Below are 13,129 nucleotides of genomic sequence, written 5' to 3' on the forward strand. Positions count from 1 at the left end.
AAGGATACACCGATCCAACCTTTTCAGTCCCAAAGGGCTACCTGGGCTTTGGGTATCAGCAGATACCGAGTATCTATCTGAAACCAGTGTTTCATTAATAAGCTGTATGCATCACTGTGTGGAATTGACTGGGATTCTACTAGTCGAGGGCAGAGTCAGAGTGAGGGAAAGACAGATGACAAAACACTTCTAACAAACTCAACGAGTCGTGTAACAGAACAGTGTTTTTAATGCAAGTATTAATGTGTGTAGTAGAATGTATGCGCTTACAGTCTGCGTGGTGGACTCTGGTGGCATGCCGTCTTTGCTGATGGTCAGTCTGAAGGTGTAGTCGACGCCCGCCTCCAGCTCGGAGCCGGAGATTCCCAGCACAGGATCGCTGGTGCCCAGGCCGAAGTTCAGACTGGAGCAGTGCTCTGCGCCCTGCAAGCAGACATTGGGAGGGAGAAATCGGTCTATAATTTTACCAGTGTTTTGTTTATTCGTATTAAAAACTAGAAAAAGACACTCAAGAGGCTCCGTTAAAACTGCTGTAACTTCAGGTCTTTTTAAATTTCAAACAAGGACAGCTCTAGACATTTGGTGAGGCTGCTTTTTGTTTTTGTGATGTCAGATCTTGATGTGAGAACCGACTATCTTTTCCTACGATTGTATTTGCATCAAAGGTCAGGAGTCGGGACAGTGTAGAACATTTGATCAATTGAGTTTCTCTCGACTCCTTGTCTTCATCGTTTCAGTCCTTCGTACAGTTTTACTCTTTGTAGTCAGACTGAGTGTCCTTTTTTATCAGCAGCGCTACACAGCTGTGAGTGTGTGTGTGTTTTATGTGTGCATGTTGTTTATGTGTGTACTGTAATTGTCAGGGTGGGGAGCAAAGCACCAGCTGCGGAATGTTGAATTCATCTCTAAATAGTTACATAACCCTTTAAATGCCTGTCTGCTTAGATGTACACACACACACACCTACACACACACACACACACACACACCTACACACACACACACACACACACACACTCTTCTACTCCTGCAGGACACACCCATCCCATCGGGTCGTATATTGTGGTCTCTGCACAGGCATAATGTATTCCCACCCAGCCAAAAACAAGATCAGTGTGAAAAACACAAAATTAATTTACACACTAAAATCAAATGTGTCCTTCAAAATCAGCCTTACAAATTCAAAATTTGAAAAAAGAACAATAAAATGCTTGAGAGTGGAGTTTGGTTTCAACATTTTAACACTGTTTTATTTCTCACCAGACTCGAGCCAAATATTGAGACTATAGCGAGAGAGAGAGAGACAACATCCTGTCTCACCACAGGAGCAAATAACAGAGTCAGACATTAAAAAACATCAGTCGTTCTCTCATTATTCACTACTCTGACAGATTCATATGGACATAATTTACTAATAAACAATAGATCTAATATAATAGGTATAACAGCTACATCTGCTTTGTTTTGTTTCAAGTGTTTAATATCAACCAACTTTAGATGGATGCTGCCTGAAGAACTCCAAGCTTGCAATGTATGGCAACCTGAGTAGCTGCCAATCCTTTTTAAAATTTGTTCTTTGCATTGCTTGCATTTGTTCACAAATTAAGCCGACACATTTGATTCCGTTTGCACGTTGAATGCATATTAAAGTACAATATAATATCATGTGAATGGAAACATGTTGCAAAGTCTGAAAGCCATTTATTTTGTAAGCAACAGAACGTGACAATTTAACAAGACAAAGCTCATCTAACCGTCGGTTTTGTTTCATACCTTAGAAGTGCTTTGACATTCCCAGTGGTAGTGGAGCAGTGACTGGCTGTCTGGGTCCATGTTGGGATCGTAGGACTGCACAGCACTGAGCTTCAGGTCTTGAGTCCTCGACCACACCCTGTATGTGCCCCCCTCTATGATGGGCATCATCCTGACAAGAAAAAAGGAGTTAAAATGAACAGAAGAAAAGAGAAAGTAAACTTGTAAACCCCAGCTAGTTATCAAGTTATGACAGTTCTCTACAGATCAACACAGTTGAGCTTCTGTAGCAATTAGCTTGAACGTCTTTGCAAACTTTGTCCCGCCCATTTACAAATTATAAATCCAAATTCTTTCACGCTTGTTTCATGTTTGTAGTGATTTCTTAACATCATCGGGATGAACTTGATTTCAGTTTCCTGATGTCTTCAACGTTTTCCTACATTATGGTTTGCTAAATTCCCATTAAAAGGTTCTATAGATTTTCTTTCAACCATTGTTTCTACATGAAACTGCTCATATTATTACGATCTATGATTTCTAGAAAGAGACATTATAGCTGAGTTTTTCAAATTCATTTTTTTTGGCAATTATTAGAGACTTTGGGTGGAATATTGTGTCAATTTGCATCAAACTCATTTGCAGACTTATTTAAGAAATTAGAAAAAAAAGAGGTAAAGTGTCAAAATGTTGTTTCTCCACTGACCTGGTAGCCATGACGCTGAGCTGCAGACAGGCGGCCTTCCACAGTGGCACGCCTTCATAGGACATAGAAAACACCAAGGTGTAGTTCCTTGCAGCTAGAGACATCTTAGGCAACGACAGCTGTAGCCGCCGCACATCCACCTCCACCGGCAGGCGAACTACTGGGACAAGCAAAGACTGATAGGGCTCAGTTGGCACCCGAGAGGGAATATATGGGCCTTTGTCATTATCACAGGAGGGTGTCGCGAGTATCTGCCAGAGGTACTGAGCTCCGTAGCGAAGGCAGCCTTTCAGGTCCACACTAGCTTCCACCAAAGTAGGCTGGTAGCGCCAGATGGCCAGACGGGGGGCTTGAACCACCTGCACTTCTGGCTCCTCACACTCTAATACGCTGATGTTGATCTCCACCTGGGCCAACACCCAGCTCACCAAGTTACTGCAGTTCACCTGGCATGGAGAAAAAAGAGAAATCTCAAAACTGGCAAGATGTCGAGCTTTTACATACAGCTTCATATTTTATAGATCAACAATGGATCTATAGAGTACATGGAATGACGTAGTTCAAAGAAACATACTTGGACCAAGAAGTGTCCTGGGTATCTGAACTCATAACCCACAGTTGTGGTGTTTGTGTGAACAGGAGTAGAGCCGTCACCAAAGTCCCACAAGCACTCCACAGGATTACATCTGGGTGTGAGATGTGCCATCAGGGCCACCGTCTTATTGATGAAGGTGTCCAGAGGCGCTGCATGCAGAACGGCTGCAGTCAGCTGGTTCTGCACCCGGATGTGCATGGTGACGTTCTGAGCATGTAGTACGTTGAGGGCCTTCAGGTAGATGGTCAATAAACCTGGTTCTTCTGGCGTGTAGAACACCTAGGGTTGTGTGAGACACATCACCATTTAACAGCTGTTTGCTTTAATGTGATATTTATTAATTATAATTATTCAAATCGGTCTGACCTCTTTGCCCATATGTGACGTCTTGTGAAGGTGGTGTAGATCAAAAGTCCACAAGAAATGAACGGGCTTGCCCGTCAGGATGTTGGCTACGAACGTTCTCTTAACCCCCACGGGGATTGCGGCACAGCTTCCCTGGATGGAAAGTCCACGAACCGGCTCCATCACCTCCACCTGGAGGTGCCGCCTCTTGGAACTCACCTGGATTGTCATATTGCAACAGAAAATGTGCTCTTCATTAGTTCGATTAAATCTCGCTGGCTTTGACAGTCAAGAGTTAATGCTTAAAAGTTAAAAAGTTCCCAATTATTTACTCATTTCTGCTTAGAACACTCTACATGCTGACTTTATTAAGTGAGATTTTGCCTAAAGTAAGCAGCGAGGTCAAATATCTTCCTGGATGACAACAAACATATCAACGTGCTCATCTATATGCTTGTGTATGTTTACACGTGCTCTACTCATGTCAAGGTCTCTCTGTTAACAACAGAATGCAGAAAATAATAGACACTTATATATTATATATTATCTTAATGTATGCTATCCATCTCCTTTGACTTTACCTGGTTGTGAGCAGTGAGATTCACCATGTACGTATCCACCCTGCTGAATGTGTGGCCGTAGGTTTGGTTGGGTTGAAGGATAACAGTGGCGTCTCCGCTGATGCTCAAGATGAGGCGAACATCAGTGCCCGCTGCCATAGATATGGTTAAGTTCACCTTCTCACCGACTGCTGCAAAGTTTTTACTTGCCCTCAGCTCCAAACCCTGAATCCTGTCCTGAACAAAGAACTCTCTGGAAACCACTTGCCCGCTGACGTCATTGGTCGCATTCACAGTAACGATGGCTGTTTTTGCCTCCTGGAAAATAAGAGAAGTTCTCCTTCCCATTTCTGTTCTTCCTTTCAACTGCCATGTCCACGTCACATTTGTTCCCGTCAGTACTTCTCCCTGGAGCGAGACGTTGACGCCTGTTGCTACATAACTCTGACCTGTCACATTGGTAGCTGTGAATCCCAGACCAGCAATGGCTTCCTGGACACTGACAATCTTTGACTCAACCTTTGAGCTAACCTCATTGAAGACTTCCACAGTAACTAGCTTGAGGCCAGGACTGATGAAGGTGTGGGTCTTCCAGTGCTTGTGCCACTTCAAAGGGTCCCCATTCACAGACCAGCGGTACTGCAGGTCCGAGCCTTCAACACTCAGTACTGTCAGGTTGGTCGGAGCGTTGACAGCAACTGGGTTGTCGCTGATCTGCAGGTCCACCCCTCCAGCTGGTTCTAGAAAGTGGATGGTTCTGTTGACGGACTGCTGGCCCAGGAGGTTGGCTGCCCGGAGAAATATGTTGCATGGGCCTGGAGTGGAGAAATTCACCTCCACTGTCTTCGCGCTTATGTTGAAACTTGAGCTGAGGGGGTCTAGCTCTTTGATAAGGCTCCAAGTGAACGTCATGTTGGTTCCTTCCTTTAATCCTGCGTGAAGGTGCAGAACACGGTTTGTAGCAAAGCAACAACCGTCCAATCCTGTGCCTCCTCCGATCTCCTCCTCTGCTATAATCTGCAGCCCCTCCAGCTCACGTTGGACGTACAGGAAGATACTCGCTTGTGTCGTTCCTATGTCGTTCTCCGCTGTCACAATGATGTTGAAAGTGCCAACGGAGCGGAAGGTGTAGAACATGGTGTGTGTCCCTGGGATTGGGGTGCAACGGTCACACAAGATCCAAGAAAACCGGACACCATCTCCCGTCTCTATTTGGGCCTCAAAGTGAACTGAGGCATTGAGAGGGACATTTACCAAGCTGGCGTTGATGGTCAATCCGTGGATTGATGCAAGCACAGCAACAGGTAAAGTGGTGTGATTGCTGCTAACTGTGTTGGCTGCTGTCAGTGTAATATTGTAGTTTCCAGAGATGTTGAAGTTATGGAGGATATTCTGACCTGTAAGCACATTTCCATCTCCAAAGCTCCAGACGTAAGTGACATTGGAGGCCATGGAAGATGTTGTGAAAGCGTACCGTGCTCTAAGAGTCAGGATATTGTATTTAGTGCCATTATGTTGAATAACAATTGGACCTATGGGCATCAAGACCTCAATCACAACACTGCTGTTACTGGTGGAGATGTTATTGAAGACAATGACTGTCACACTGTAGTGACCTGGGTTTTTATACATTGTCAGGATATTCCCAGAGCCACTGACGAGCACAAGGTCTTCCCCTCTACCAAAGTCCCACTGATAGCTGTAGTTAAATTCTGGCTCAGCTCTGGCCTGGAACCGGATCTCCTCCCCGACAGCATAGTGTGATTTCTCCAGGGTGAGGCTGATGTTAGTTAACGCTGGCTGCACACACATCCAGTTGAAGAAGTTTGCCTTGGTGGCCTTGTTTACCCCGCTGGACAGAAGCAGAGAGAGGCGGTAGTTCCCACTTGTCCAGTAGGTGTGCGAGACTCTGGGGTTGCCGTGGTGTGTCTCGTTTGGGCTTCCGTCCCCGAAGCTCCATTCGTAAAGATGAGCCGATGCGTTACCGGACACCCAGGCCTGAAAGTTGACGGGGGTCTGCTGTTGGACACACCCAGACGGCTCTATCTTCATAACTTGGAAGACAAACACCTGCACTGGTAGGATTGTCCAGCCAGAGCTCACGGCGTTCGCGGCCGTCACATTCACTGTGTAGTTGCCATCTTTGATATAGCTGTGAGACACATCAGGTGCGGATTGTGTGTAGACGGTCCCATCTCCCATTGAGAACGTCCATGTGATGTTATTACCTAATGCAAGGCGTGCCCGTACTGAAGTAGGACTGTGAAGCTCTGTCGGAGAGGAGCTTAGAGCTGTTAAATCTTCAATCTCCTCATATACAAACATCTCGGCACAAGCCTCCATAGAACTGATGGTGTTGTTAACCGATACGCAGACATTAAAGACGCCACTCTGTGCAAAGGTGTGTGCCACGCGGCGGCCTTGCAGCGAGGCGGAACCATCGCCAAAGTGCCAGTCATAGTGAATGCCATAGGGTGAGGGCAGAGGGTGAGCCTCAAAATCGGCTGATTTGCCGGTGAGGAGGAGTAGCGGCTCCGTTTGTATATCGACACGAGTGAGGATGCTGTAGACGCTCATGTTGATGCTCTGACTGATGTTCTCATAACGATTGGACACGGACACCAATGCTGTGTATATTCCTGTACAGAAGAAGAAAGGGAGATGAAGGAAAAGAGGGGGGGGGGATTAGCTTTCTGTCATTGTCTAGCATTTTAATCTTGTGTAAATTGACACAAAGTCAACCGAAACTAGCAGCTGCTCCATTGGTCATGCTGCTGATAGAAAGATGGGCGAGGGCTCACCTGGCTGAGAGTAAATATAGGTGACGTTGTTGCTTAGAAGGACCTGATTGGGGGAGTCTGGGCAGAGGAGGGAGGGGGCGTAGGGAGGCTTGTATTCAAATTCCTTATATCCGCCGTCACCAAAAGACCATCTGCCGCACAACAGAGACAATGTGAAACCATTAAATGAGGACATCAAGGAAATAAATATGGATATTAGATGAATAAATGCGTGATAACCATTTCCATTCACATAGGCACGCTTGCGAACAGACGCACACACACATGTACGCACAGTGGAAAGTGGGAATGTTGTCTGACGAGGCAATAGAGGGTTTTTGGAGGAGAAGTGGAAACTCAAAACTCAAGAAGCCTCTCTGGACCAAGCATAGTGAGTGTAGAGGAAAACTAAGTGAAAGAGTGCGCCATATAGTTGGGAGGGTAAAAATGTGAAAGAGGGTGGGAGAGAAGAGAGTAAAAGAGAAAGAGTAGATGAAAAAAAAAAGGGGGGGAGGAGGGGGGTACAGGGGAAACAGCCGAGCAGAAGGGAAAATTCTTGTCAGCAATCTGCTCTAACCACACAGCTATAAATCCAAGGTTCTGCATGGTATGACTGCTGCAGTGCTATTATGGAGCACAGGAGACAAAAACAGAGAAAGGAGCAAAGAGAAAGACAGATAGAGAAGAAGAAGGGAGCAGTCAAACACAAACAGATGCACTGTGTTTTCACTCAGCCTTACAAATGAAGGGGAAGGAGAGACAGAGTGGAACAAGAGGCAGTTAACACACCACAGAAGATATCCATTTATCTGTCTATCGTGAATCTATCCCCCCCACTGTTAATACCGGAAGGTGGCGGCCACAGACATGTCGACAAGCACAGAGGTGGTGAGAGTCTGAGTGGAGCCCTGAGGGACCACATCTGGCACACCCTTCACTGTGAGGTTGGCCATGGGCTGCAGCTGGTCCACAGTCACGTTGAAATGCTCTGTGAGGGTGCTGACATGGTTCATGGCCGTCACCTGGGAAAAGATCACATGACCGAGTAAGACGACGGAAGACAGCTGGTGAGAAGTTCACGTCTTGTGCAGCACGATAGCTTTGATTGTGACACAACACTAGGAGGTGCAAGAACAAGATGTGGCCGAACTAGTAGAGCTGAAACTATTACTCTATATCGACAGAAACATTTCTAAGGACAATTATAGATCAGCAGTTATTTGAGAAAATAGTCTGCAGATTATATAATTCAATCGTTAAGTATTTGTTAGTTGAAGACCTAGTCTCTTCCAGAAATGTCTTGAAGAATACCTTGGTGATTATATTGTAATGAAGGGAGTTTGGTGTTGAACAATTCTAGCTGCATTATTACAAAATCCGCAATTCAGTTTGCATGTGAAAAAAATCTTTCAAAAAAAATGCAAATCTCCATGCTTTTCGACGCTGACACGTTTCACGCTGTTCTATATTTTTCACACATTGATTGTGTGATGCTGTTTGCGAAACTACTGATGAACCTTCCAGTTAAATCTTAGCGTTCAAACATAAGGCAATATTTCTATGGAAATACAAAGTTGCCTCAGTCGAATCACAAATTAATTGTGTAATTTACACACATTTGCATACATTTTGTCAGTGTTTATAAATGACCATTTAAAAAGCTGCATATCAAAATCAAACCTAAATTTAAATTTAATTAAAAACAATTAATATTCCAGTATGAATGGAAACAGAAAAGACAGTCTGGCAGTATGACTCATATTAGACGTGAACAGAAACTCACAGTGAGCTTGTAGGTGGCAGCGTGCTGGTAGATGACATTGAGGACAGTGTTGTAATAGGTGAAGTATGGCTTGTCATCCACTGTCCATTTAAATGTGGGATTGGAGCCTTCAAGCACTGATGCTGTGTAGCTCTAAAACACACACATATGAAGACACGATAAAAAGATAGTACACTGCAGAGTGCGTACAGTATTATCAACATCAGTGAAGTAAACGCATACACAGAGACACTCACCACGACTGACTCCATCAACACCCTGTGTGCAGGATGCGGCTGCACCACCAGTACTCTGAGCGGTTCTTCCAGGCGTACGACAACAGACAGGCTGGCCTCCGTCACATTATTATGGGCCTCCAGCTCCACCTGCACTGGACTTTTCTGCTCCTCCGTCCCCAAACTCAGATCCAGCACTGCATACAAGCTGGGCTCTGTGACCTCGACCCCCGACTCTGAGCACGCCCCAGGCTGGCAGAGTCCTGGACTAGAAGAAAACTCTTCGGGACAGTCGGGCTGGAAGGTCACGCTGTGATTACTGCCACGCCGCGAAGCCTTTGTTAGGTAGCGTGACCGGACTCGGAGCAGCAGCTGGGAGTCGTTGGGCTGCAGGTAGAGGGTGCCATTCTGTGGAGGGGGGTGGAGGATCGTCAAACCCAGAGGAGGCACCACACGCAACGGGCATGATGCTGAGGCTGGGTATGATGGTTCAGCTGAAGTCACCTGGAATTCATAAATTACATTTTTTATCAAATATTTTTTTAATACAACAGAATTACCAATATAGGACAAAACGGGGCGAAGACAAATAAATAATTTATACAGCAAAACTTATGTTTATTAGCCAGTGTTAACAAAATATCTTGAATCTTGAATTTAAATATGTGATGCATGCTGGGATTTGTCATACAGCTTTGATGTATTACCAGCAGGCTGTAGAGTCCGGTCTTTGGTAGACCAGCAGACAACTGTGGTCCCTTCAGCTGAGTCTCACTGTGTCCCACATAGAGCACCCTGATGGGGCAAACTACTTCCTCCAGCCAGCCTCCTTCACCGTCCTCCACCAGGGCCTTCATGTCAAGCTCCGGGGCCGGCTGAGGGTTGGCGTCGTGGTCAGCCGAGGAATCTGTTGACTGTCCGGAGTTGTTGATCCAGAACCACTCTGATTGGTTGAGGGCAAAGACAGGTTGTCGCCACAATGAATGTGGGGAAGATTGGCAGCGGAGAAGGGAGGCGGGGCCAGCATCGTGCTGCAGGGCGATGACATCACCACGAGAAACCAGCAGGTCCTCCAGTTGTTCTTGTACCTGGGAGAAACAGGGATCAGAAGTAAACAAGGCCTCGTTCAACAGCTGCACCGCCTTAACTGTTTAACCAATCTGGCTGTAAACACACTCAAATTAAATCCGTCAGTCATCAAACATTTGTTCTGGTACTGCATTTCAAACGCATAAACACTAAATACTCAGTTTGGAGGCTAGAGTAAATCCTCTCACCAGTATGTGTGCAGCCGGTCCTGCTGGTAGAGTGAAGACCACCTCATTCTGTAGGGTGTATCTGGGCCTCAGAGCCCCAGGGGGCAGGAGGTGAGCCTGTGTGCAGTTAGGACAGGCAGATGGCCGGCAGGGACTAAGGAGGGGAAGGCACCGGTGCTGGAAGGGACACCACTGCTCTAGTCGGGGGCAGGAGGGCAGATCACCGCTCCTGGTGTCATTAGGGACACAAACAGCCACCGGGGCACACGCTGGACCTCCACAACCTGAGACACAAGATGGATCTGGTTTTAGTCATTTACTTTTAGTTTAAGTTTAGACATCCATCTACGAGAAGGGAAGAGGTGACTTGCTTTCCGTGGATTAATAATCCAGTTATCTCATTATCTCCACTGTCTCCTCGTCTGCGGCTGCGTTCACAAATTCACAGAAAACGTTTTCTCATGTCTTTAACAAGCTGCTCTGCTCCCTGTGAACTTCCCTTTCTCACATCTTTCATGTGCATCTGCTCGCACGTCTCTGCTGCTACGTCTCAGTGGAGAAGTCCAAAAAAAACAAAACAAAAAACACAGAAAGACACTTCATTTTTTTTGTGCCTTGAGCCAGGCAGTGTTGTCGCTACGTGTCATGGTTCTGGACGAGGACAGGAAGCGCTCAGAAGGGAGTTGACCTTGATTGGTGTTGTTTCGTTCCTCTTCTGTTTTGCACTTCTTTGTCTCCATTCAAAACTTACTTTCATGTTGACCTAACCTAACATCTCCAGACAAGGCTGGTCAGAGTGTGTGGGTGTGTGTGTGTCGGCGTGGATGTTTTTGTCTAACTGGTAGTGTGGGGGCGCAGATGGCTTATGTTTTTTTTTAACATCTGCTGATACTCACCAGCAATGTGCGGATGGTTTTACGTGTCAAGTGTGTGTGGGAGAGTGAGTGAGTTTTTATGTCTGACTCACTGGGAAGCAGCAGGTGCAGGCCGGGATAATGACAGTGAGGTCTGTAGGTCTGGAATCGGACGTGGATGTGTGAGCGGAGCTCCGGAGTGACAAACTCCAGAGACGACAGACGACCTGCCTGAACAAAGCTCAGAGCTGGGAACAACAGCACCTGAGATGAGAAATGAGAAAAAACAATGGAAAGTTTGATGAAAGGAAGGTTTTGAGGAGCAAAGTATGATGATTGAATAAACGAGGGGACATTCCTCCTCACCTCTATGCCACCTCTGGGAGGTTGTGGAGTAGAGAGCGGCGCGGACGGGGCGCGGTGCAAAGGATTATGGGAGGGAAACACAGCTAGGCCCACAGTGTAAATCCCTGCATCTGGAACACGCACTGTAGAGGCAGAAAAAGAAATGAGGCAAGGTGACAAAAGAGGAGGGAAGGATTTAAGAATTTAACAAGAGTAGAGAAGTAGCGGAGGCAAGTTATAAGACTTTCAGTTCAGTTTTGAAGGCAGTTTCAGATTGTGCTGGTTTTTCTGAAGTCTGTTGACTGTTGTAGATTTCTTTCAGCCTCATTCTCAGACTGTTCCTGTGGAGCGAACTTAAATCAAGTTTAACTTCTGCTCGAGCTACGTCTGCACATGACATGTTACCTTATGTGTTACTTCATGAGACTGACGTGTAACTAAATAAGGCGGCCTTCTATTCACTGACTGCTCAGTAAGTTTAATGTAAATGCACCTCTGCCGGTTGAAAAACTTCCTGGTTGTGTATGTTCACATTACATTAAATGTCATCTTATTTTGTCTATATATATATATATATATATACACACATATACATATATATATACATATATATATATACATATATATATATATAAATATATATAATGCTTGATTGTTCAACAAATGCTGTATGTACAGATAGAGGTTATGACAAATGGGAATACTTGCTTTACAATTAAGTATGTCTGCAACAAAACTATGACATTTATCATGTAGAGTTGCTTCCTCTCTTGCCTGTGCACCTTTCCTCTGATTACTTGAAACGCCCCGTATTTTATTGTGTCTGTGTGGATGTATGGAGCCTACCTTGGGCGTTGTACTGGCAGACGTAGGCCCGCATGGCATTGCATTGGTGTGAACTGGTCTGAGCACGCTGATCGAGGGAAACGCACACGTTTCCGCGGGAGATCGGGGAACGAGGTGGCGGGCCCTCCTCTCCCTCTTGCGCACCTGAGCCGTTCAGCCAGCGCAGCTTGCCCGGAGAGTCGACATCACTGAGGCCCAGCCACGCACCTCGCTCCCTGGGACAGGAAGAGAAAGGTAAACAGATTAACACAGCATACCAAACTTTAGAAGATAATAATCGCACATGAAATGATTCACACATGCAGTTTAAGACGGAAAAATTTAATTTTCATAGATGTCCTTGTGATCTGGACTTCAATCAATGTGGGTCTCAAACGGTGACAAAATAAAGTTTCTAAATCAATGAACAGCTTGCCTTCAAGAATCAATGACTGCAGGCAAGAGAGAGCATGAAAATGGGCTTTGATTGAACCCCGGAGGGATGTTAAGAGAGGGGATGTCACATAACAGGAACCCCATGAGTCCACTAATGGACTGCACATTTTCATTCGCTTTCATTTCATTAGCTGTGAACTGGAAACAAAATGGTTTTCTCTCCAAAAGAAAAGTTGGAGTATGACACAAGAAAATGGAAGAAAGCGTCAAACATTTTAGACATTTTGTTTGATTGTGGTTTTAGTCGTCTTCTGACATGTACTAAGTATTCACCCAGATAAAAGCAATTTCCTTCCCTGTCTTGTTTTCTTTCTTTCTTTTATCTTTTGGTCAGACTTTTCTGTAATGGCTGACAACTCAACTCTGTGAAAAGGACATCTGAAGGAGTGGACAGGGGTTAAAAAATACAAGCAGAGAGGGAACAAGAAAAAAGGGTCTCTGTGGCAAAAAACAAGACCTGATGTTAAAAAAAGGAGCTCCTTATATAAGCGAGGGGGTGGAGGAACACATGAGCGGAGGAGGAGAGAGGGGAGAAGCTCCATCTGCAGCAGGTTTTTTCTTCTCTCATCCATTTGCGGCCTACGAGGGCAGGGCCTCTATCCTCACATCAACACACACACACACACACACACACACACACACACACACACACACACA

The 13,129-nt window shown here is 45.6% G+C and overlaps 1 protein-coding gene across 1 annotated transcript in view; it reads right to left on the reverse strand.

Annotated features, from left to right (window-relative positions):
* pkd1a (polycystic kidney disease 1a) overlaps positions 1-13,129 on the reverse strand; it is a 49,247-nt gene that overhangs the window by 15,318 nt on the left and 20,800 nt on the right. Inside the window, exons 10-24 of the mRNA XM_031864825.1 lie at positions 12,038-12,252; positions 11,213-11,334; positions 10,960-11,110; positions 10,014-10,276; positions 9,444-9,824; positions 8,758-9,240; positions 8,522-8,653; positions 7,585-7,760; positions 6,760-6,890; positions 3,980-6,597; positions 3,420-3,617; positions 3,033-3,332; positions 2,459-2,904; positions 1,774-1,924; positions 271-423 (exon numbers count right to left, since the gene is read on the reverse strand). Coding sequence (XP_031720685.1) covers positions 271-423; positions 1,774-1,924; positions 2,459-2,904; positions 3,033-3,332; positions 3,420-3,617; positions 3,980-6,597; positions 6,760-6,890; positions 7,585-7,760; positions 8,522-8,653; positions 8,758-9,240; positions 9,444-9,824; positions 10,014-10,276; positions 10,960-11,110; positions 11,213-11,334; positions 12,038-12,252 — 5,920 coding nt within the window. The remainder of the gene's footprint in view (positions 1-270; positions 424-1,773; positions 1,925-2,458; positions 2,905-3,032; positions 3,333-3,419; positions 3,618-3,979; positions 6,598-6,759; positions 6,891-7,584; positions 7,761-8,521; positions 8,654-8,757; positions 9,241-9,443; positions 9,825-10,013; positions 10,277-10,959; positions 11,111-11,212; positions 11,335-12,037; positions 12,253-13,129) is intronic.

Source organism: Anarrhichthys ocellatus, unplaced genomic scaffold, assembly GCF_004355925.1.
Source record: "Anarrhichthys ocellatus isolate YVR2014 unplaced genomic scaffold, GSC_Weel_1.0 scaffold31, whole genome shotgun sequence".
Taxonomy (NCBI): Eukaryota; Metazoa; Chordata; class Actinopteri; order Perciformes; family Anarhichadidae; genus Anarrhichthys; species Anarrhichthys ocellatus.